The sequence below is a fragment of the Mya arenaria genome, chromosome 8 (genome assembly GCF_026914265.1).
Source record: "Mya arenaria isolate MELC-2E11 chromosome 8, ASM2691426v1".
NCBI classification, from domain to species: Eukaryota; Metazoa; Mollusca; class Bivalvia; order Myida; family Myidae; genus Mya; species Mya arenaria.
The window spans coordinates 32,296,234-32,316,111 of record NC_069129.1 but is presented as its reverse complement, the minus strand read 5'-3'; the positions used below and the strand labels follow the sequence as shown (position 1 = coordinate 32,316,111).

Below are 19,878 nucleotides of genomic sequence, written 5' to 3'. Positions count from 1 at the left end.
TTTTACATTAATATTTTATTGTTTCAAATATAATAATAAACATTTTCATCAACCATGGAAATTCATAAAACATTAAAAGGCAAAATATGGATATAAGGTTGAGATACAATTTTAAATGTAAAGCTTACATTGACATGACATCGAAATAATGAAAAAAATTAGAAGCAAAATAAATATCACAACATATATTGTGTCTGCTGTAGAACAAAAATCTGATAGTTAATCATTGTAGAGTTTCTAATGAGAAGTGATATTCAAATGTCAACAATAATTTGTTGATATCCATATGTCAACAATAAATCATTGATATTCCAATGTCAACAATAAATCATTGATATCCACATATTGTAAGTGAACATTTCAAAAAGTGAAAAAAATAAAATGGTAACAGAAACTTTAACAGACAAAAACAGTTTGTAGTTTTTTTTCCCTCGTTAACAAAAATGAAAACAATGCCATGTTAGGATTCAATATAGTGTAAGTTTACAACTTGTGTATTATGGATAAAATTTATACAGATAAAACATTTTAGGCCTGTAAAAAGTGAGGTTTCTCAAGTAGTTTACATAACAATTCTTAGTTTTACAAAGTTTTACTTAGATTAACATGCATTTTACATGCATTATAAGTTTTTTTCAGGGTTTCTATTTAACAGCTGATAAATGTCAATCATGAAAATAGTCAAGGTATTTTAAGTATGAGGGATTTATGCCCAAAGGCTGGGCTAAGACCCCTTTTGAAAATGTTTTCAAAGTCATTTTTTTTTTTTTTAACGAATTCAGTGCAAATGTCCAAGCAAAAAAAAAAAATGATCGTAACAACCAGACAACAGGCTAAAGTTGAAAGCTTTCAATTTGGAACTCTTTTTTTTTCACTTTTAGCACTAACATTTTTTTTACTTTTAATAACATGAGTGTTTGCAAGTCTCGATCCAAATACCAATATTTTACCCAAATGTAAACAAACAGTATAGTGCCTTTGTTTTAATTAAAGATAGATGATAGGATCACGTTAAATCATAATTATATCCTTTTAAATACCAATAAAATGTAATAATCAAAAATTTGGTTTCCATGGAAACATGAATTAAGGTAATTTCTACAACTCTCTAAAAATGATGCTTAAGTCGAACAACTTTCACAGAAAATATTATGGCATTTTTTACCAAGGATATTCCATTCATTCAAATCATGTCTTAAGACTCAAAATCGTTTGTTGTAACTCACCAATTAGGTAGTACCTTTTTAACTGAGAATAAGTTACACTTCTCATTTTGATTATATCTACATGATGACACTCAGTTTTATGCCAATGTTTTTTTGAAAAGTGAAATATCTTAAATATTGTACCAATCAGATAAATATGATAGAAATTAGAATAAGAAACATCACTTTTTCTAGGCCTTGTGATATTGGTAAGAAAGCATAATAGTCTAAAATCTATCTACAAATGTAAGAAATAAAACTGTGTAAGCAAGGAAAGTGTTAAGATGCATTTTGGGTAAAATGCAGGATTAATATTAAATATAGGATTTCTTAAAATAGACATATATTTTGTCATCATTAACATTTTAAAGCAGTCAAATCAACATTAAACAAAACATACATTTGTCAGAAGATCATAAAGAATGTTTTTCCATTATAAATATTCTGTAACAAAAATACACTCATTAAATTTTTTTTAAGGAAATTCTTTAAGACAATTCCTAAAATTTTGACCTGAACATGTTTCTGCATGGTATGATATTTTTGCACACCAATTTTTTCAATGATGTATTCATTTTTGTGCTGCTAAAAATTCTTTGACAAGATTGAATACTTTCTTTTGGTTAAAATTCAACAAAATTGATCAATTTTTAGAGAAATAACGCCCAATGTTGAAAACATGAAAACATTTTTTTTTTTCATCAAGTCAGAAACATACGTAGGAATGATGGAAAAGGTTTGTTAAATCTTTAATGCAGTAAAAAAATATCTCCACCAAACATTAAGCAAGATGTATAACCAAATATCAGCAACATTTACCATGCTATAAACAAATCCATCAAATACTAAAGCTCATTCATCATTATGACTTGATCTGTATTTTTTTCAAAAAACTATTCTCATTTTATGAATTGCCTTTACTGTATTTGTTGTTTTCATAAATCTCAAAATGTAATCCATCTTTTTCCATTAAGACCTCTTAAACTGGTTGAATCATAACAAGTTATTGAGTAGGTGTCTTTAAAATACTGCGTAAAATACACAAAAAGTTGAGTTTTGATTAAAAAGAATTAATTCTAAAACATAAAGTACTAAATATATAGAGGAGAAAATATTAGTTATTCTAAACCTAATTGTACTGATCCAAATATATCTCCGTATTGTACAGAAAAGTGTTAAATAACATATAATAAATATGCAGACAAATTCTGTTTACTCATTAATATCCATTAAAGTGAACTCATCATATCAGATATCTTTATATACTGCATAACATTAGCAACTTTTATTTTATTAAGGAATATGATTCTTACCATAAAACTTGCTATCACTTAGCAGTCACAATAATACTTGAACTTACCAAAACCAATAATAAAAATGTTGAAAAATAAGTGAAAAATGTTCATTACTCAAAACAAACAATTTTGTTAACATTTAAAACAATAAAAAAAAAAAAACTATCGTACAAATCATTGTCGCTTCATAACTTAAAAGCTCACAAATAAAGGAATGTAATCGGTTACAGATTTCTTCAACTCATGCTAATAAAAAAATTACTTTATAACTTTAAAACATCCTTAGCCTTATTAAAAACATGTACGTAATACATATCCAACAATGTTACCGAAAAAATAACACCTGCGCAGCAACCACAATTTATGTTCCGCAGGATAAAAATGGCATGAAACTATTTCACAGGGTAAGTTATCTTCCAGGAGTTCAAAAGAATGAATGCATTAAAAACCTCTTTAATAAAGATAGATAGGAAAATAGAAATGTATGGAGAAGTCGATTATTTATCACATTCTGGTCATATTTAAATGCTTATATAGTGTAAGTATTTAGTGATTCATGTGTATTAAACTTTTCGAAGAAAGGAATTACCTTTCGGAATATATATTTGAGTTTATGAAGCACCTTCAAATAATTTCAGTAAGATAATGGTATCTATGCTAGAAAATTAAAGTAACGTAAGAATATATACATTAAAAAGAAATTGACTTTTCAATAACTGCTGATTTTTCGTAAGAAAAATAATAACAAGACAAAATATATGCTTAACAAACAGTAAGAAACAACAATGACAACAGAATTTGGTGTATAATACAAGCTACTGTAAATTGCTTTCATATCATACTGGGTATTATTTTCGTGATCTTAGAACTTCGCAATATACCAGTAGGTATTTTCGTGGGCATTATCTCTCGAAAGGAGACTGTTTTTATACCATAGGCATATACAGAAACAATTCATATGTTTATGATATTGCAAATACTCATCCTATGCTATTATTATGGCAATAGTCAAATTAGGCCTAACAAAAAATAATCTGAGTTCAGGGCAGGGACAATGTTGTTGTATTTTTTGTGCATTTTTCCCCCCAAGTCCAGTCAAAACAGCTAAGCCAGTTTACTGCTTATGATGACATGTGTTATTTTTTTTTATTTTATTTAAAAAAAAACACTATCGAGTAAAAAAAAATCTAGGGTTGGGGGGGGGGTGCAAGGTAGGATCAGGTTGCCTGAAACATAGATAACTTTTTTTAGGCCTTAGTCATATTCATGAAAAAGGGCAGTTGCAAATTGAAAGCAATCTACAGTATATTACAAGGGTGTTAGGCATCAAATAAGTGATTGTCGCTGCAAATATAGCATCAACATTGTAGCAATGGTTTTGTAATTACATAACTCATATTTAATATAAATTCAATCAATAATAATCAATAATAAAACAATGCATGGCAGAATTTCATGTATGAATTAACAAATCTATGACAGTATATTTATGCTGAAAATTAGAAGAATTCCATGCCATATACTTATTCTAGGAAAATGGTTATTTGAGAACAAGGATGTTTAGATGTTTAGACCAAATCAAATTCTTCTGTCATAGACAAGTATTTCAAACTATAAATTTCAATTTTGCTTAAACATAAATACCAGTAACATCTTTTTACAATTATTCACATTCCTTGGAAAAAATGCAATGCGGTACAAGATTTCAAACAAAGACTAGAGATTTGAACAAGTATACATTTGTACAACATACAAAATAATATCAAAATATTTAATTAAAGTCACAACCTTATAAAGAAATCCATGACACCCCCAGCAATGATACTTCATTTTGAACTTTTGTGTGCCTAAGAAATGTTAACAAAAGCTAGTGCTCATTTAGCTTTATTTTGCTTTGCTTTATTAGCCAGTTCTTTCGCCATTTCGTAATATTTGGAGAATTTGGCAGTGTGATCCAGAGGAAGATATACATAGGGGCTCATATTGAAGGCCTCTTTAATTCCGTAACGTTTAACGCTTGAAAGATGGCACCGACTCAAATGGTAACGATATGAGCCTTTTGATGCAAATCTCCGACTGCAAGCGGTACAACGATATTCTGTCGGGTCACCGTCACTGTTCGAGGGTGAATTGAGAGCCTCATAGTCGGAACAGCTGTCTGCGTCATCCTGACGAGACTTATGCGATCGAGTGTCGTCTTCATCACTTTCAGCTTTGGGCGATTTCACTGACAAGTTGAGAGGAGAAGTGAGATCCAGATTTGCTTGATGTAGCTGGAGATGTGGCGGAAGAAATTTAAAATGTCCTGATCCCCCTGCACCACCCATAAGGTTTGGAATGTCCGATTTGGTAATAAGTCTTTGGAGGCTATCAAGAGGGTGCTCACTTGTAAGTGTCTGTCCATACACAAAGCTACTAAGATTGTCCAGTGCAGAAGCTTTACCATCTTTTTTGGTGTCTTTGTTGTCTTCCATGTTCAGATACTTATTTTCCAGGTTTTCCTTTCTATCTGCTACACTTGAGCTATCAGAGGCAGCAGATGCTACACTATTTCTTCCATCTTCTTTCTCATCATCAGAGTTTGACTTTGGAGACAGTTTACCATTTCTTTCTTTCTCGTTCTTACTTGACTTCAGCCCATTTCTATGGTTACTATGATCAACTCGACCCTTTTCCTTTTCTTGAGATTCATACTTGAAACCATTGTTTAAATTCAAAGCTGCATAAAAGTTTTTATACCTACTCAAGTAATCTGCACTCTCAAAACCCACAACTGAGCTGTTCAGCGGTTTTGGATGAATGGTGGCATCAGCGCTTGTATGTGGATTGATTATAATATTACCCTTTTTGTAGTCAAATTTGCTGCTGAAACTTTTCTTGATAAAAGATTCCATTGCAGACAAAGCTGACCCTTCACCTGACTCACCATCTTTTGTGTTATCAGGATCTATAATATCAAGTTTCTTAGTAGCATTGTTTTTCAGTTTCTTTGTTTCTGTTTTGATCTCATCGACAAACTTTTCAGTTTCCACTTTCTCATTAAGACGACCCTTGCTTTCCACAAGTGTTTGGATTTCTTTCAATATATTCTTACTCTTGTCTGTTATCTCACCAGCTTCTAGACTATAATCACTATTTTCTGAATTAGTTTCAACTGACTCTGAACATTTCTTGAGACTTTTGGAATTTTCAAGTACTGTATCAGCTTCTTTCAATTCATTGTCATTTTCAATGTCATCCTTTTCTTCCTTGATGTCAATGCTTTCCCTCCCAGATTCACCATTAACTGTCTCAATGTTTTCTTCCATTCTCCTCTTTTTAACTGGAGAACTTTCTTTATCAGAACTACTGTCATTATGTTCAGATGACATCCTTTTCTCTTTTTCAAGTTTCCTAAAGTTTTCCTTCTCTTTTTCAAACCTAGCAACATCTTCCTTCAGTTTTTGTCCCAAACAAGCCCGTACATGTTCAACAAAAGATTTCATTTCAATTTTCTGGCCACAGTTTTCACAACTGATTCTGTTGTCATCGATTTCATCGGCAGGCATTTCTGGACTGGACTGTCCACCAAGAATGTGTCTTTTATATTCAAACATGGCTGTCATACTTGGATTTCCAAAAGGATTCAGAGCTTCTTCGAAGCTGTAACGTTTCCGCTTTTTGAAATGCATGTCAGAAACAGGTTGGTTAGTACGGGCCTGTTTCTTATGGTGCCCTGATAGTATCATGTGATTTGCAAGACCTTCCATGTCCGGGAATGTATCTTCACAAACTTTACATTTGAACACACACTCTTTATCAGCGTCTTTGTCACAGTAAGCTGAACACTTGTGCGCACGCCTAGCATGCTCTGAACTTACAATCTTCGTATAATGCTGTGTTTTCATCATATGTACAGTCAACAGAGGCAATGTTTTGAATGATTCCCCACACTGTATACATCTCAATATTCTACGTGTCTGCTCTGACTCTTGGTTCAACCACATGTCCTGTCCTCTTACAAGTTTTGGATATTCCAGCAAACTTACAGACTTATTCCTAGCAGGCAAATGTCCTGTTTCTTGTAAATGCAAGCTAAGAGAATACAACCCATCATACCATTTACCACAGGTACATAAATGGTTGGTATAATTTTCTCCCTGTTTATCCTCATTTCCCTGATCCTGTTCAATGTCCTTATCAGAGTTGTCTCGTTCAGTGGCTTTTCCATTATGCCTGTGTTCATGTTTCAATGATTTGTAGCTGTCTTCATGTTTCGGTTTGCTTGGAGAAGGTGTGGAATTTGAGTGGCGATGTTTTTCTGGTGTGATTTTTGGAAATCCATTGGAAAATGGAAGTGGATATGGCGGTAAACCCATGGATGCAGAATGAAGCAGAGCCTGGTGTAATGCTGGGATTTCAGGACCATATAACATATAATTCAGAGGCTTACGAAGTCCCCTAAGGTGAAAGTCGCCTCCAAACTTTTGCTGCAGACTTTGTAAACTTGTCGATGAGAGACCACTTTCATGAGCATTTAAAGATTTGCTTGATGATCTTGACTTTGAGTCATTTGAAGATTTTCCAGTCTTTCTTGATAAATCTAATGGTTGGTCATTTTCCATCTGTAGATTTTGATTCGGAAACACCGGCTGACTGACCGGATAAGATCGGGATAATAATGAGCTTGTAGAAAAAGATGATTTCAGTAGACTAGAGGATTTTGAACTTGAAGTCCTTAAGTTTGCAATATTATGCGACAACAGCTGCTTTGGATGAGATGCAAGTTTTGGAGGTAATGTTGAATTTGAACTCGGAATGATAACAGATGCAAGTTTTGATGTAAAGCCCTCCTTGTGCGTTATACTGTCTTTGAACCGTTTAGGGGGCGATGGGGACGCTATATTCGACTTCAAGGCAGGAAGGTCCTGCCTCATCAATCTCTGTAAAGGAGGAGTATCTGGCCTCCTCCCTGGCGAAGACCTTTCAGACTTCATTCCACAACTTTGTAGCCAATTATAGTCTGATATGTCTTTCTTTGATTTCAGTTTTGGAACACGGATTTCAACTGCTTCATTAAGTTCACGCTTAACCACTTTCTCTATTTCAGAATCACTCAGTTTTTCAGTTTTCATATTTGACTTTTCATTACTATCACTGTCATTTTCCACCTTAAGATCATTTTCACACTTTGTCTCCTCTTCAGAGTCTGGATCACATTTAGATCTCTTTTCATCAGCAAGCTTGTCCTCAACTGATTCATCAACGTCTTGTTCACATTTTACACCATTTTCAACTATGCAATCCATATTGTCACTGTTATTTGACTTTTCACCAGCAAGGTCAGCAGATTCCAGGTCAAGGTCACTGTTATGTTCAGGAGTGAGTTCTGTCATTTTGCTGCTGTGTTTGTCTTTGTCTTCATCATCTTCATCATCACCAGATGCTGAAAATAGAAAAAGAACAAAATTAAGACCAAATATTATTAATTAAAGAATTCAACAGTTCATTTTCTAACTTGATGGCCAATTGATATAAGTGATATTCTTGGCATGTTTCATGCATTTGTGTTTTAGACAGACAGCCAGAATACATTTTTTCAGTAAAAGTAAATTTTTGGTAAATTGATTTGTATTTACAGATTTTTCAAGCTCAATTTATCCCATACACTGGCAGATGAAATAAAATTCACAAAAGTCCCATATTATAAATAACATTTACCTTAACATAAATTATTTTTTATTTCACTATAACTCTCTTAATTCCTAAAGATTTCACTCGTTCCATTCAATCATCGCAAGGTTTAATTATTACAAATAAGGCAATATTTACTTGGCAAATTCATCATGCCCAATTTTTTGTATATCAAATTCTGCATCAAGTCATCACAACTTCAAAGTAAGACAGAGTTTTTGTCTGGATCATTTGTCATGTAAAGGCAGACTTTTTATCAATTCAAACAAATGGATTTTTGTCATCAATATGAACTATCAATCATTCTTCGTCATGCCCATGTAAATGCTTGTTTAGTTCACATTTCATGTTTATAACCACAGAAACCTGGCAACAATAAAAACATCTTATATCTGCTAATAAATAATCTTCCTATTTTTAGAAGCAAGCTCTTGTTTTTGTTGTTTATAAAAAGTTGTGCATCTCGGTAGCAATGTTTTCCTTATTAATGAATATTAGAAGCAATAAAAGATGTCGGAAATGTAATCAAAGATTTTAAACTCTTCTAATCTTTTATTACGAAACACAGTGCTTAAAAATATACAAACCCTTGGCCGAAATTTTCACAGAATTTGAGAACAAATAATGAATTAAATGGAATAACAAATTTGGTTTTTTTATGAGTTAATAAAATAAAAAAAATACCTATAAATCTCCAAAAAGTGAGAAAACGTGTTTCTTGCTTATAGTTTGGATGCTACTTAAATATTGACATGAGTTTTCAGATTTAATGGCTAAAAAGCTCAACAAGAACGTTCTTAATAAAGCCATCCAACGGTTAAAAAAAAATGGACATAAATTAATAATATCGGCATTGTAACCTGAATTAATTGCTCGACAGATATCCCTAAATGGGATAAAATATTGTAAGGCTAAGCCAGACCATACATCTTATGTCTGTGTGACAAAAACCCATTGAAAATGCATAAATCCCGATGTCAAACAAATAATTCTGCATGCAGAATTAATTTCTGTATCATGTATCCATAGAAAAATGTGATCCAGTAATAAATTTTCTCCACACAAGACCATGAATCAACACATTTCACACTTTACATTGAAAGCATGTCAGAATCCCAGAAGAACTAATCCATTAAAATGCAAGTTCATTTTTCCTACCATTTCAAACGTACATTCAATCCCATAAGTCATAGCAGAATGACAGAATTTAAATTTTAAGAGCCATTTCACATTATCCGTATTTTACAATGGACCCTTCACTTATGCAATAATTCAAACCTGTGACACAACTTTTGATAAATAAAACTAGTAGGATCTTAAAGAGATGATATAAACCTCTTGAAAAAACTGATAGCGCCTTTCAAAGGGATAGTTAGTATTGTTGTATCTGTTTGAGTTCAACATGATAATCTACATTTATTGTCTATTATTTGAACTATTATCAGTCATTAAAAATTCAAAATCAAGACTTGTACTGCATTGACGCAATAATGAAATTTAAAAAATATTTATATATATTATTCATATCTTTTTTATAAATTGCAGAGCACCTGAATTTTCCTAATGTTTGAACAAGAGTGCCACGGAGTGTTGTTTTTTCGGTAAAAAATGAAGCGAAACTCACCAATGATTTAAGCGATACTGAGCGTAATTGGCCTAGTTAAACAAGTGCGTATTCTCTCCTGCAACATGTGTATTAAGTTTCATCTGAATGGCTTGAATCTTTTACGAGTTATGGCCAACGTTACTATTTTCAACGCAGACAACAACAACACCAAGAAATGAATTACATCAGTCCAGAGCATTTGGTACAGTTTTAACATCTGTTTTTATATATATAATATAGGTTGACAAATTGACAGAATTGTGCTACAATAAGGTACTTAAGTGCGAAATTTTGCATCTTCATGACGAGAAATAGGTTGACATATTAATATATCCAGCATCATCAAAGTCATTACTTAACGACGTGTCAGCTCTCGGATTATGTCACTTAATCTCTGCAGGGGAGAAGGCATTAATTCAACAGTCTTCAACGTCTATAATATTTCAAGACATTTATATAATCTGAAATATTATCCATTAACAGGCCCTATAAAGATATTTTGCTTTAAAGGTGCTCTTTATCAATTTGACAAAAAGTTGGCATAAATTTATAAAACCAGCAAGGACAAAATTACCGGGTAATCAATACTTTATTTCACGTTGTCCGATCATAAAAACACCCACAACTTGAATTTTTTGGCCCGGTGGTAATGTTTGTTTTTTTTACGTTTTTCATTACAGAATTTATAATTTAGGAAAGTAAAAAAACAAACAATAAACACCTTCCTATCTGCCTACCCACGGCTAAAAATGAGGGTACGGAATATTAAACATGACTAACAAACTCTTAATGAAATCAGTGACCTTAGTGATTGATTATTTGATTTTAGTTATATGTTTGTTATCATTACACCATTAACTTTGTGCATCAAAAGATCAGTATACTATAGTATGCTAGTAATTCATGATCAGAACTTGTGAAATGATTCAACTTAGGATCAACACCCTATAAAGGACATACAAGGACATCATTGTCATCCATCAGCACGTAATTTGGTGTTTTTTTAATCATCAAACACTATCTTGAACTTAGAATACCAAAAAAGTTAGAATAATGATAAAGGAGTTAGTTCACGAAAGTTTATTTTTGGCCGTGCAAATTCTTCAAAAAATAAAAGCCACCAATTATAACGTAATATAACATAAAATATATATCACCAATAATGCAACAAATACTTTATTTTTTGTCAAACAATTAAGTAATAAATTTAAGGAACAGATGGCGTTATGAATTTGAAAATGGTTTTGTTAATATTTACAAGTGGCCCCATCCTTTACCAGCAGTCATGATTTGCCTATGTTAGGTGTTTCACAAACAAAGTATGTGGTTAAAATCTTGTTGATGATATAAGATATGTGGCCATATTCATTTTTTCTATCAAAGTCATGAAATAAAAATGGAAAAAATGGCAAAAAACGCCATTCTTAACCCTTTAAACCATAATTTTGTATCTACAAAACAAAATGATGTATTAGATCAAATTGTATTCATGTTTGTCTTCAAAAAAGACTTATATATATTATCTTAAAGTAAATTTCAAACGGCACAAACATTTATTTGGAATCATTTGCAAATTTATGGTGCTGAAAATTACCACAATAAATTGTTATGGCTGTTTGGTTTTGGTCATTACATGTACACTACATTTTTATATTTACATTGGCCTAGTCCGTTGTATAGATAAAACTTGATGTTCATATTGATTAACACGCTAGGAGTTATGATGTCGTTGTTTATTTCAGTACTGCGGTCCAATTGGATTAGTGCTACGTCAATGAATTGTAACCAATACCACCATACAAATATCAGATATTCTTAACAAATTATTCAAATGCATGTTGTCGGCAACACTTCTTTTAGTACAAATATTCAATTGCCGAAAATATTGCAATTTTTTTTATCGGCATGAATAGATAATTAAAATGTAAATATATGTATCGATCTGTTTATGCTGTATGAATGCGGTACAGCAAGTATGCAAAATGCCAAAAAGCACTAGTGCGCTTCACGGCTCGCATGCCCTACTGCATTCAAACTCAAGAAACAATGTGGAAATCTTTAATTATTCAAGACACTTCTAAACACTTTCAGGTGACTTGTAACAACCAATTGATCTTTAAACAGATACAGGTTTTTATCTCTTTTTTCACCAAAATCACTAAAAGCTATCCCTAAGCCTATCAATTTCGAGATAGCTTGAGTAGACAATCCAGGGAAACTACACAGTGTAAAATGCGACAACAGTTGGGATCCCCAAAAAGGTTACTTTATAATACATTGTGTACTTACTACACTTGTTTGAGAATGATTTCTTCATTTTCATCTACACATTAACTCCCATATCGGAACAGTAACAAAACAGACATAACCATTCAAAAAATACCATGCGGATAAACTACAATGCTTATTCACCTATACGCACACTTTTGAAAGCTGTCCTTGACATTTTCTGTGATCGGCAACCCTTATGATTGAAAATATTCACAGGCTCTTAAGCGCTGTGTATTATCTCAATAACTAGGGTCATATGTGCAGTACTAATCCTTACAAATGGAGTTATGATTAGTGCACATAATAACAATCATTACCGTACATGATGGTCTAACTAGCTAAATCTGTAAAAAAGTTTGGTTGTTTGTGAAGACTATGATGTACCTTTAACGTAATATTTCAGAATTGAAAGGGATACCGGATACCTGGGGATTACCAATTAATAGACATATTTTTCGTGAATAATTAATCACGACCATATTGCCCTGGTTTGACAGATAGCAAAAACTGGGTACACAACGTAGTACTTGAACATTGATGGGTAATTTGTCATGTCATAATTCATATTGATCAATATCGTATTAACCAGATTAGAAAATCAAACAGTTCAATGTCTGTTTAGGCTTTGTATATTATAGTGCATGGCTATTTCTAATCTGTATATTGTAGGGTGTGGAATATTTTGCACTTTTCCCCAAAAAACATTTTTTTTGTTAATTTGTATTATACTTTGATTTGAGAAAAAATTGCTTTTCATGAGTTTTTATATTAATTTATGGGGAAATCTGATTACATTTTTTTACTCATCAATCTATCGACATTGAACGCACAATCAATGTCAAACCTGCTGGATCATGATATAACAATCATAATAGCGAAAAACATTGTCACCATCTGTGAATCGTATCATAATAATTACAAAAACCTGCATTTCTTTTATGTAAAATCAATGTTTATTTCGCAACATCATTTATATAATAAAGCAATTATTACAGATTTAAAAAACCTTATACAAAATATAATATGTTTTCAACCAGCATTATTTTACCGTAGATGCAAGGAACACAATATATTTCTACGATTATCCACATATTGGATAAAATAATGAAGGAACCAAAAGCCTGAAATCATAGCCAATGTTTTCGAAAGGGTTTCATGTTCGAGTCTAAAATAAGAATTTTAAGACTCAGACTCAAATTTTCTTCTCTTTTTTTTTACATTTTAAAAAAATAGCATGCAAAATTAATGGTTTAATCAGACATAATCATTAATATGTTTGGTCAAAGGCTGTTTAACTAGTGTATTTTTTTGCCAGTTTTGCAAACTGCAGACAAATGGCAGCTGTACCTTGTCAGAGGCCCGTTATCGGCAACTTATCAGTGGTAATTGAGTGAGATGCAACCAACATTATCACAATAGAAATTATGACAATTAGGCACGCCTTTTCAATAATCTGAACTAAAGCATTATCTTCCTGTCTATAAGCCCTGGATGGCAGAGCTCTGATAAACACATCAAATAGAATATTGAATTAGCTGCCATTTAACAACATGTTGTATTGAGAAATGATTGAGAATAGTGGCGGTTCCATTGGGCTTTACCTTTTAATTGTATCGGGCTCTACAGTTTAATTGGGCTTTACCATTCAATTGGGCTCTATTGGGCTCCTACGTTCAATTAGACTCTACAGAGAAAAGATTAGACAAGCTTTGCCCATCAACCGTGACAACAGAGAATTACTTTATATTAAATAAAGGGATATATAAGCCATTTTTATACAAACTGTTAATTAAAATTACACATTTATTGTAGAAGTATGATAATATAAATTATACAGTAGATAATTTAACAGTTTCTGTATTTCTGTGTGTTCTTATTTGCTAATATATGATATTTATCAATTTTTATTTGTATTTGGTGTTTATTTTTGTATTTACAGTTGTTGATGTTTCATAAAAATGTTAAATATCATGTTCGTTACATTACATGACTGTTGTGTTATATCACATGACTGTGGCATTATATCACATGACTGTGGCGCTATATTACATAACTGTGGCTTTGTATAACTTTACTGTGGCGCTATATTACATAACTGTGGTGTTGTATCACATTGCTGTGGCATTATATCACATGACTGTGGTGTTGTATCACATGACTGTGGCATTATATCACATGAATGCGGTATTATCACATGACTGTGGCATTATATAACAGTACAGTAGAATTGTATCACATGACTGTGGTGTTATATCACATGACTGGGTGTTATATCACATGATTGTGGCTATAAATCAAATGACTGTAACATTGTTTTACATGACTTATAATTCACCACTTATAAGTTCAAACTCATCTTCATTTTTATAAAAGCATAAGTTTTGTTTAATAACATCACACATAACAGCATCATGACATATTCTTTGATCCTTATCAACTTTTGACAGAGTCCCTCGAAACAAGAATTTGTCACTTCAAGTTTTAAAAGAGGTTTTGATTGACCGTTTTCATCAAAAATCTAATTTCAAGAAACAAGACACAATAACTGGGGGATCAAGTGTGGATATTATATTTTCCTATCAGTAATACCGTCTTTGATGAGTAGAATATTGAAAATTCCTGCTTTTATGTTTTCAAAAAAATATCTGATAGGTTACGAAAAATTCAGTCATCAATCGAGACCATCGTTTGCCCATAGACGAGATTCGATCGAACAATAAATATAAACAAGAGATGAGCTATTCATTTGATTGAATGTCAGTTATTCGACAAACCCATTAAAACCTGGCGTATTGTTTGAGTCCAATTATCAGAATTATTAATCAGATTTAAATAGTGTAATTAATTACTTTACTTTACCGGGTGTCAAAATACGATACCCTCGTAACAGAAGCATCAATCAATCTAATAGTATTGTGACAGAATATTGTATGTCGGAAAGATATGGGTATCGAATATTTATTTGGGTGATTAAAATAGATCCGCATTAAGTTACTTCGTAAACATTAATGTCATCATTTAAGGGTAACCAAGTAGATTCTGCACTGTGAAACAATTAATAACTGTCAAAAATACAAGCCCTCCTTTTAATAACAGTAAAATAACAGAAAATATTAATTTGAACATAATAATCTCAATTTACCATTGTCGTAAAAATATTTTTCAAATAATCTAAAAAAAATACGGAAATCTATAACATAAATTATTGCTTGGTGAGACAAAACATTATTAATAAAACCATACACATTTTACATATTTTACCAATAATCATATATATTTTTAACCCCCACCCCCACGTTCCTCCCCACACCTTATTACTTATTCATAAAATAACAGATTGATAATGGTAATTTACAGTTTTTACATAATTTCATTAATACACAGAAAATTAATTAAGCACTTTTCAATATTAAATTCCATTAGTGGCAATAATTTTTTATTATGAGTTGTGCTATGACAGAAAACATGGAACATTTTGTAAAACCTTTCTACAATATCTAGTAACTATAATGTACCTGTATATCCACATCTTTCACAAATTCAAACAACAATGAATGTTAGCCCGTAACTTTAATGTTCCAATAATATCACTGGCAACATTTTCGAGTTTTCTTCACTTGAACAAAATAGTCCAATACATACAAGATTCGTGAGCCAACCAATGCGACTGCTTGCACAAATGAAGGACTTAATGCTTATTCATGCTCCAAACCAATAATGTCTATCAGCTAGTGTCAACCTTTTAACTTAAAGCATACAAATAAAATGATAGCATCTCTATCAAGGACTATTCTCTGGTTCAAACATACATCCTGCTTTAGACGTTTAATAAATTTCTCTCATCCTCTCGAATAAGATTTGATACATTTAAACTTTGTGACGTGACAATGAATGAATGCAAAGACTATTTATAATCTATTACTGTATTTAAGATGAAACTTTAGCAAATCATTAAAATAATTAATATTTTGGTACTTATTCAACTTACAACATCTCTAAGGTCACAATTAATAATTTGGAGTTTTTTGTCACAATTAATATAACAGATAGCATCTGAAGCTCTTCCATAGTTTCAGATAATTGTGGTATTGTTTGTTCTGTCCAGCAGTTTAAAACCTGTTGAATTAATTATTTGAGCTGCTATGCTTTAACCTGTGCCTATGGAATTACCAGTAAGATTCTAAAGATCTAATTATTTAGAAAGCCTCTGATGGAAACAAAAGCCAAGTCTGCCGATTAGGTTATCATTACTTGGTTGACAAACTCAACATTGAAGTTGAGTTGAATACAGAATTCCTGTTGATAACTTGTACTGTATTTCTGAACATCTATCACTCTAAACTGTGAAAGTTGAAAACTACACTAAAATTTAAATCTATTAGGGCACATGAATCATTATCAAATATACTGCTTCTCTCAAAAAAATATGTCTGGCACTAAGTCAACTTAAAAGTGATCATGCATACCAAGTTCCAGAACAATTCCTCTCTTACTTACAATGAAATTTGCTCCAAATCAGAATATGAATTTGATATAACACTTCAAAGAAAGATAACTCCTGAACAAGCTGACTATATAGCTGTAGAAAACCAGATGATGTACACTGTACACAACACCTCACGACCGACCATCTGACCAACTGACAAAAACATTATGACAACCGAAAAATATCCTCTTCAAACTTAAATATATATTTCCAGGAATATAAAAATATAATATTATATAACTAAACGACAAGGCCACGTAGAAGCAAGTTCCGCCAAAAAACTTCCTCCTCCCTTTTATTTCCAAATGTCTCAAATAAATCAAAGTGGGAATGCATGTTTTCGCATAAAAAGCTGTTCACACGCACATGTCTCACGTCATAAATAATGCAGAACACCCGATAATTACGGATGATCTACGAAGTTGTCACCTGCTGCACAAAGATCAAGCATGTGTTTCATCGTGTTTTAAAATATATCACCTCATATCTCTTAAAGTTTTCATCCAAAAAACTACAATAATACTCTGTACTTAAACTAACAAATCAAATAGCATGTTTCGTACATGACATTATATATTCCATTCAGAAGAATTTGAGTTATTTTATGTGTAAAAAAATTAACAGCCACAACTGGGATTCAAACCTGAATGGCTGAATGTATTAATTTCAATCAATTTTCGTTCTTCTGTATATTAACTTCTCCGAGAGGGAATTATATGCTATAACAGAACATGTTGATGACTGAGTTGCCACTAGTAAGGGGCCACAACTGGGATTTGAACTGAGTTTGCTGGATTGACTGACAGTCAATTTTCATTTGTCTGTATATTTACTTTTTCCGTGACCGACTTATATGCCAGAAAAGAACTGGCTATTGACTGAGTTGCTAGTAATGAGAGTAAAAAATCCAGGTTATAAATACATAGATATGATCTAAAAATAGAACATCAATTGACGTAGCAACCTTAAAATAGATGCCTTATTATAGTTCTGTTTATGGTTATAAGTCAATTCGAGTTGGTAAATTGGCGTCGTCACAGATGTCTTCTGTTTCTCATAATGGACCAGCAAAATCCAGCCAAATTCTGGTTCCATTCCTTATTGCAGCAGCTGATTTTTAAATGCAATTTCTCTATACATTTATTCCCTTGAATGTGTCTCCAAATGAGAAGGAGATATATAATTATATATATATTAAATTGTGTTCAAAATTGTCTACAGTGAAAGCGTGAAAAAAAAAAATTATATTCCCACTTACATACATGTGATAATTTCTTGGGTCGATTCCGGGACACTCGTCGTAATGTCAACGCACACTCGGGGGGTTCGGGGGCATGCCCCCCCCGGAAATTTTTTTAAATGGGGAACGTCTGTGGTGCATTCCATAGCATATCTGGGGCTATTTTAGTCGTTTTTAACGTCGGGAAAATGTACCTATTTTGACTGTCAAGACGTATTTTTTACCTGACATGGTTGTTTTTTTTTCTGCATTTTCTTGAAAAAATAAAACCACCAGATATTTTCCCAGGCTTTAAATGAAGTGCTAACCAGGAGGATATGCAGTCTACTTTCGGTTTCATCAAAACAGGAAATAAACAACTATACGGGCACCTGTTTTCCCGCGCTTTTGAGAACATGCGTTACGAAATATTTATTTTTTCATCACATTTAAAACTTTTGCAATTAATGACACACAATATTTTCCAGACGATAAAGAAGATTTCTCAGTCGATGAGCTTTTTTCCGTTTGGAGATGCATATAATTTTGATAGAGACGTGTCAACAATCAGCTGTATAAAGCGATCACGTGACTTACCATGGTCACGTGATTAAAGCACTCTATATAACCGTCTGTAAACCCCATATCGTCAGTTTTATTTCGGCGTAAAAATACGTAAAAATACACACGATAGTTCGGAAACGGTCAAAACACTAAAATTCCTTGTTTTCCGTGTTTTAATTTTGTTTTTTTTACTCATTTTGTCACTTTCTTTGAACTTACCTTCATGCACGTTTGTTGGTAAAATGTGTGAAAAATATCAATTCATCAATTAAAAGCTATCATTCATAAGACCAAACAAATCCATATGAAAACAATGAATTAGTATACAAGAACCCTCCCCCACTCGTTAAGCACAACAATAGGCCGATAGATCAATTATCGGGTGATTGACGATGACCTCGACGACACACGTACCAATTAACGGATTAGTGTCAACATGTCCTGTGTTTTACGACCAGTGTCCCGGACAGGCAAAATAGCTGACTTACAATGGTAAAATTAAGATAATCGATTCCGATTCCGAGATTTTTTTTTTCGTTTTTTTTTATGACTTTCCGGGACAAACATGCACCCTCCGTGACTCCGTGACAGAGATACGATTTCCGGGACAATCCCGGACGTCCGGGACGTTATCACATGTATGCCCACTTAAACCCGACCGACCCTTGTTTTTCCTCCCTATCCTACACTTTTTTCTTCAAGAAAAGTTATTCCTTACCTACCTAGATATGAGATTTATAATTGTTATTTGCAGTACTAAGTTCTCATCACATTCTCTATCATCCAAGTTTTCATCTGAAAAACCACAAAGATTACCATATTGCCATCAAACTGTCATTATATAAAGGCACACACTTATCTAAGAGAATTATTGTAGACTATATATGCTTAATATGAACATTCCAGACCCATTTCCATTAAAATGTAAATCATCCATTTCCAGTAATATGATGATTCAATGACATCCATTTACAGTAATATGAAATTTCAATGACATCCATTTCCAGTAATATGAAGATTCAATGACATCCATTTCCAGTAATATGAAATTTCAAAGACATCCATTTCCAGTAATATGAAATTTCAAAGACATCCATTTCCAGTACGATGAAATTTCAATGACATCCATTTCCAGTACAACGAAATTTCAATAACATCCATTTCCAGAAATATGAAGATTCAATGACATCCATTTCCAGCAATATTTTTTTTTTAAGATTCAATGACATCCATTGCCTATAATATGAAGATTCAATGACATCCATTGCCTGTTATATGAAGATTCAATGACATCCATTGCCTGTTATATGAAGATTCAATGACATCCATTTCCAGTAATATAAAGATTCAATGCCATCCATTTCCAGTAATATAAAGATTCAATGCCATCCTTTTCCAGTAATATAAAGATTCAATGACATCTATTTTCAGTAATATAAAGATTCAATGACATCCATTGTATGTAACATAAAGATTCAATGAATTCCATTTCCAGTAATATAAAGATTCAATGCCATCCATTTCCAGTAATATAAAGATTCAATGACATCCATTGTATA

General features: G+C 32.3%; 1 protein-coding gene across 2 annotated transcripts; it reads right to left on the bottom strand.

The window, feature by feature from the left end:
* On the bottom strand, nucleotides 1-15,785 carry LOC128242197 (uncharacterized). Of its 2 annotated transcripts, none has more exons than XM_052959272.1 (2): nucleotides 15,566-15,785; nucleotides 1-7,925 (listed from the first exon to the last, which is right to left on the bottom strand). In XM_052959272.1, exon 2 carries the CDS (start codon nucleotides 7,873-7,875, stop codon nucleotides 4,375-4,377), a length of 3,501 nt encoding a protein of 1,166 aa, XP_052815232.1. In that variant the 5' UTR covers nucleotides 7,876-7,925; nucleotides 15,566-15,785; the 3' UTR covers nucleotides 1-4,374. The 2 variants fall into 2 exon arrangements, with proteins under 2 accessions (XP_052815232.1, XP_052815233.1); XM_052959273.1 differs by lacking the exon at nucleotides 15,566-15,785 and adding an exon at nucleotides 9,332-9,352.
* Between the last annotated feature and the right edge of the window lie 4,093 nt (nucleotides 15,786-19,878).